Here is a 6,000-nt window from a genome sequence, read left to right as displayed (position 1 = left end):
AATTTCCAGGTTTAGGAATAAGTTCTAGTGTAACTGTTTAATCATAGTGCTTCACATTGCAAGGTGTCTTTTGCCTCAGCAGACTTTTAAGGTTATACATGGAATTTGCATTTCTGTCAACTGGAATGCTACTATTTGCTTTTTAATTCCTCCAAATTTCTCAGCAGCAGGAACACTGTATTATATTCTGTGCCTGCCAGCTTTAATATAACACTTACCATTGTAAAGCCATATAAGTGTTAATTGAGTTTGTAAAACAGATTGTCTAGTTTTTGGTTTCTTGTTTATTTTTGGTTTTAGGGAAAATTAACCTAGTTAACTTGAGAGTTAGTCACTGAAAATATATATGCTTAAGTAAAAACGTTCTGACCATTCAGTGGTTTATATGTGTTAGCAGGTGAATATTATTAAACTCTCAAATTCTGGAGTGTTTTTAAATGTTTTATTAAGCCAGGAGAATATGTAAAATGTGAGTGCTTCATATGGACTGTGCAAATTTGTTATTAAAATACTTTTAGTTTCAATGTGCTTTTTCTATTTTCATTGCTTTCTAGGTTTCTTTCCTAAACATACTTCCTAACCTAGTACTGTGTTTCTTTTTTAAGTGTGGATTCATAATTTTCACACCTCCCCCACCCCACCAAGTCCTCTCAATACCCAAAATGTCCTAGTTCCAATTTACATCTTTGCCACAAATTTTAGCTATGGTTTCTTTTTATCAAATTAGCAGATCAGAGCAGTTGTGTACTAATAGGTGCAGGTTGTACAATATTATGAATATACTTAATGCCACTGAATATTCTTAAATGGCTAAAATTATACATTTGGTTGTGTATGTGTTTTATCAAAATAAAAAATGGAATCTGACTTAATCTTGAATGGGGAAGAATCAGATCAGACATAATTGTACTTAGATGAAAAGCAGCTTTATTAACAAATTATAAGCATATAATTCACTTGAATTTGTAGCTCATAATATTAGCTATGACTTAGTCTTCTTAAAAATAAACTTTTTTCTACCATGTAAAACCTAGCCTTCCCTTAGACTTTTGAAAATTATTATATTTTGATCCCTGAGAGGTATAAAAAGGGAGCTGGACTCCAGTAATATCATTTGCCTGATACCTGGGTCTTAATACACCTCTGTCCACAAAAACTGGCCCAGGACCACCTCCAGGTCCTTCCTGTACAGCTTTTACAAGAGGATAAATATACTTGTTTGTTGATTCAGACTCAGATTCAATTACTTCTCTGGCATAATCCTGAAATTCCTTCTCCTTTTCAGCCACAAGAGCTTCAGTAAGTCTGCAGTACTCTAATTCTGCTTGTTTTGCTTGCAGTGCATTAAATTTATTTTGGGCCTATTTGGGAAGGAAAGAAAAAATACACTTTGTATTAGTAAAAAAAAAAAAAAAATCAATTTTTTAAATATATGTAGCATTTGAAGTTGCAGATAGAGCTTTCTAAACTCATTGATATTTGACAAGTCCTGACTTAACAACTATATACTATAATTTATTTCATAAATTCTCCCATGCTTCTCACAACAGTATCATGTTCAAAGTAGTGGCTCAGTATTATGTGATGGTACATCTTTAAACAATGCAGCATGAAATTAAAAATCAAATAACCAAGTTTAAAATCCTGTTTCTACCATTTAGAAGATGTGTACTTTGACAAGTGTAGAAGACATAATAATCAATCGCTGTCCCCATCCATCCACTATTCTGAAGGAATGCACCCAAACCCACTGTCCCAAATCAGCCAGATATACCATGTGACTGAGCCACATAAGATTAAGTCAGCAATGAATATCTGAATTAAGTGGTTAAACCAGTCACATTCTCTTTCCTAAGAATTTGAAGTTGGAACAAGTGACATTTATCAATGTTGGAGCTAGGTAGAAATAAGCAATCTACCTACCAAAAGCCAGTTTACTAACATTTCATAATTTTTTTCTTTTAACTTTATAATTTACAAAACCATTGTTCTTTTAACTGCTTATATGGGGTGACTAATGGGTTTTTAAAGATTTCTATAAAGTTTTGGTTGACACCTTTTCCTTGTGTCTTCTCAGAAGCATTTTAAGAAATGCTGAGTATCAAAAATTAAGATTTTGTCTACTTATGAATATAGTATTCATGAAAATATATTTCAAACTCAGTAACCAACACTTCAGCATAAAATAGTAGCTTAAACCTGATATATCTACCAGGAATTGAAATTTGTGAGGAAATAAAACAACCATATGAATACAAAATAGCAAATTTTTGTTACTGAGTGCTATGTTTCAAAACAGGCTTTCATGCTATATGTTGAATAGGGGATAGGATACTAGGAGTTTGAAAAATAGAAAATGATATTCAATAACAGGAAAAAATCAGAGAGACTAAGAACTATCTCATCAATGGTAAAATGCTGTAATTTGGATCTTAACAAGGAGCAGTTGGGATATACTGTATTGGTTTGGTAGCAGTTTTGTAGAAAGATGTTGAGGGAACAGGGAGAAATACTTGAAGTACAGAAAAGAAATGAGAATGGAAGGAAAGGTAACCATAATGGAATACATGACTGGTACCTTAAACTTTATATACATTAAGCATAAATACAGATTTGTAAAGAAACTTAAAATACTGGTTTAAAACCCTAAAAATTATAACACATGGGGGTAAAGTAACAAATACCTTTGGAGGATGCTAGAGAGCTAATTATTTTGAAAACTCGAAAATACAGTTAAAGAATCAAATATCCTGTCTTTTCTTTTAAAATTGTACTGCAGAGAAACTGCTGATCATGAAAATTTCTTTGAAAACTTCAGCAAATCGATGAGAAGGAAGCAGAAAATACTGACATTTTTCCACCTGATGAATTAAATCTAGGTAACAATCATCAAAGGCTGTTTGTATCACAGAAAGTGAGACAACAGTCATTACATGCCTTCTAATGGAAGTACACAACACCAGTTACGAGTTTTCACCAAAAAACTGAACCTGAATCTGACCTAAACTAGATTTTACATGAAATGTGAGGAACAATACTACCCTGCAGGGATCCAATCAGCAAAATGCAGACTATAATAATTCTAAAAGATAAGAAACCCTGTTCCTTCAACAAATAAATTGCAAGATAAACATAATGGAGACAAGGAGGGAGAACCTAAGACAAAAACAGAGGATGGGGGTGGAGGAGGAGTTATAGGTTAAAAGAAACTTGAAAGACATATCAACCAAATAGAATATATGGACCCTGTTTCATCCTCAAACAAAAACTAAAAATATTCATGAGACAATCTGGGGGAAATTTAAATGCTGAATGTTAATTGTTTTATATTTTTGAATGTTAATTGTTTTAGATGTTTTAACAGAATTGTGATTGTTAATTTCTAAAGAGTCCCTGAGCTTTAGAGATAAGATACTGAAATATACATTGATAAAATGATATGATATCTGGAATTTGCTTCAAAATAATATGGCAGATCCTACTTCTGATAATGGCCACATGCGGAGGTAGGCCAATTATTCTCCATAGAAAACAAGTTTATTATTAAAAATTATTAAAATCAACCATTTCAGAGCACTGGTAAGTGACTTGAGAAGTGTTTTTTCATGAAAAACTGCTACTAAATCAGAAGGTAAGAACCGCAAGTTTCTGGCATTCTTTGGAGGGCATTGCTATCCCTCCAGCTCAGGAGGTGAAAACTTGCAATTTAACTGGATAATGATGTCAGATTCTATTTGGGTTGAGTGGCAAAGCAGCTAGAAATTGAAGGGGGAGATTCTGGAATGAGACAGAAGAGTTGAAATGATAAACTTTACAGACATCCCTGACTAACTGATAAAACACATTCACACAGGATACCTCAGGAGCCTGGCAAAAAAAAGCCTGGGAGAAATTATGAATTTAGTGTTCTTTGGACTACCACCCTCAACCTGCCCACAGCTTGCATAGCAAGGGTAGGAGTAAAAACATTACTGGCTGAAGGTGTCTGAACATAAACTCTACCCATATTATTGGATGACTGTCAACACCAGTACAGTGAGGAACCCTAGGAGTCGAGGCTTTAAAAAATAAAAGTGAGCAAAGACATCAGAGGCTACCTTCTGTGGTGAAAACAGATTTCATAGCTTGCGTCCAGGGAAAGCAGTTGCCTACTAAAAAAGCAACAACTCTCAGAACAAAACAATCTACAACATATTCTATAAAATGTCAAGTTTTCAACCAAAAATTACTAGACCTGCAAAGAAATAGAAACGTGTTACATTATTCCCAGGAAACAGAAACTAACTGAATGAAACTGCGTATTGACTTTAGCAATTAGATTTCAAAGCAGTTATGAATATATCCAGTGAATTAAAGGAAATATGCTCAGAATGAGTGAACTGGCAATCTAATCAGATAAATAGAAACAATATAAAAAATATAAAAAAGAACCAAATGAAAACTGTAGGGTTGAAAGTTCAATAATTGATAAATTCATTAGATGAGCTCAACATCAGAACCAGTGAATCTGAAGGTAGATCAATAGAAACTGTCCCATCTGAGGAACAAAGAGAAAAATATTGACTAAAAATGATCAGAATTGTCAGAGGTTTCTGGTATAATATCAGATGTCTCTGTGTATGTGCAAATTGGGTCCCTGAAGAAAAAAGGATAAAGAAGCAGGAAAAATATTTGAAGAAATAACAGAAAACTCCCCACATTTGGTGACATTAACTAGCACATCCAAGAGGCACCATAAATCCCAAATAGAAAAAACTCAAGGAAAATGCATCATAGTCAATCTGCAGGAAGCCAAAAATGAAGAAAAAAACTTCATTTTCAAGAGAAAAATGACACATCACATATAGGGGACAAACTATGATTGAGAGCAGATTTCTAGTCATAAACAGTGAAGGCCAGAAGACACTGGAACAAACATTCAAAAGGCTGAAAAAAATGATATCCAATAATTTCATATCCAATGAAAAGGCAAGATAAAGACATCTCCAGAAAAACATTAACTGAAAGAATTTATTGCTAGCCCACCTGTGCTATAAAATGTGCTAAAGGAAGTCTTCAGACTGAATAAGCATATGAAAAGAGGCTCAACATCACTAATCATGAGGGAAATGCAAATGAAAACCACAATAAGATACCATTTTAAATCCATTATGATAAGCAACAACAAACACAGAAAATGTTGAGAATTTGGAGAAACTGGAACCCTTGAACATTGCTGGTCAGAGTGTTAATGGTACAGTTGCTGTAGAAAACAGTATGGTGGTTCTGAAAAAACTTAAACATATAATTACCATATGATCCAGCAATTCCACTTGTGGGTATATAAGCAAAAGAATTGAAAACAGGGACTCAAACAGATATCTTATACCAATGTGCAGAAGCATTATTTGCAATAGCCAAAAAATGGGAAAAACCCAAATATATATTGATGGATGTATGGATAAACAAATTGTGGTATATATGTACAATGGAATATTATTCAGCATTAATAAGGAATGAAACTCTGACACATGCAGCAACATGAATGAACCTTGAAGACATAAGCTCAGTGAAATAAGACAGGCAAAAAAGGACAAATATTGTATGATCCCACTAATATGTGGTACCTGGAATAAGCAAATTCACAGAGACAAAAAGTAGAACACTGGTTACCAGGAACTGGGAGGAAAGGGAACAGAGAGTTACTGTTTAATGGGTAGAGTTTCAGAGTAGGATGATGAAAAAGTTATGAAGTTGGACAGTATTCATAGTTGCACCTCAGTGTAAATGTGCTTAATGCCCTTGGACTGTATGATTAAAAATAGAATCAGTGGTCCCCAACCTTTTTGGCACCAGGGACCGGTTTCGTGGAAGACAATTTTTCCACGGACGGGAGGGGGAGGTATGGTTCAGGCAGTAATGTGAGCCATGATTCAGGTGGTAATGCAAGCAATGGGGAGCGATGGGGAGTGGCAAATGAAGCCTTGCTCGCTCGCGCACTGCTCACCTCCTGCTATGCAG

At 34.3% G+C, this 6,000-nt stretch overlaps 1 protein-coding gene across 1 annotated transcript in view; it reads right to left on the bottom strand.

Moving 5' to 3' along the window:
• Nucleotides 1-906: 906 nt before the first annotated feature.
• CFAP210 (cilia and flagella associated protein 210) overlaps nt 907-6,000 on the bottom strand; it is a 36,764-nt gene continuing 31,670 nt past the window's right edge. Inside the window, exon 9 of the mRNA XM_027128959.1 lies at nt 907-1,361. Coding sequence (XP_026984760.1) covers nt 1,017-1,361 — 345 coding nt within the window. The 3' untranslated portion in view covers nt 907-1,016. The remainder of the gene's footprint in view (nt 1,362-6,000) is intronic.

Source organism: Aethalodelphis obliquidens, unplaced genomic scaffold (assembly GCF_003676395.1).
Source record: "Aethalodelphis obliquidens isolate GAN/ISIS:26980383/991018 unplaced genomic scaffold, ASM367639v1 scaffold2, whole genome shotgun sequence".
Taxonomy (NCBI): Eukaryota; Metazoa; Chordata; class Mammalia; order Artiodactyla; family Delphinidae; genus Aethalodelphis; species Aethalodelphis obliquidens.
This window is presented reverse-complemented; position numbering and strand designations above follow the sequence as displayed.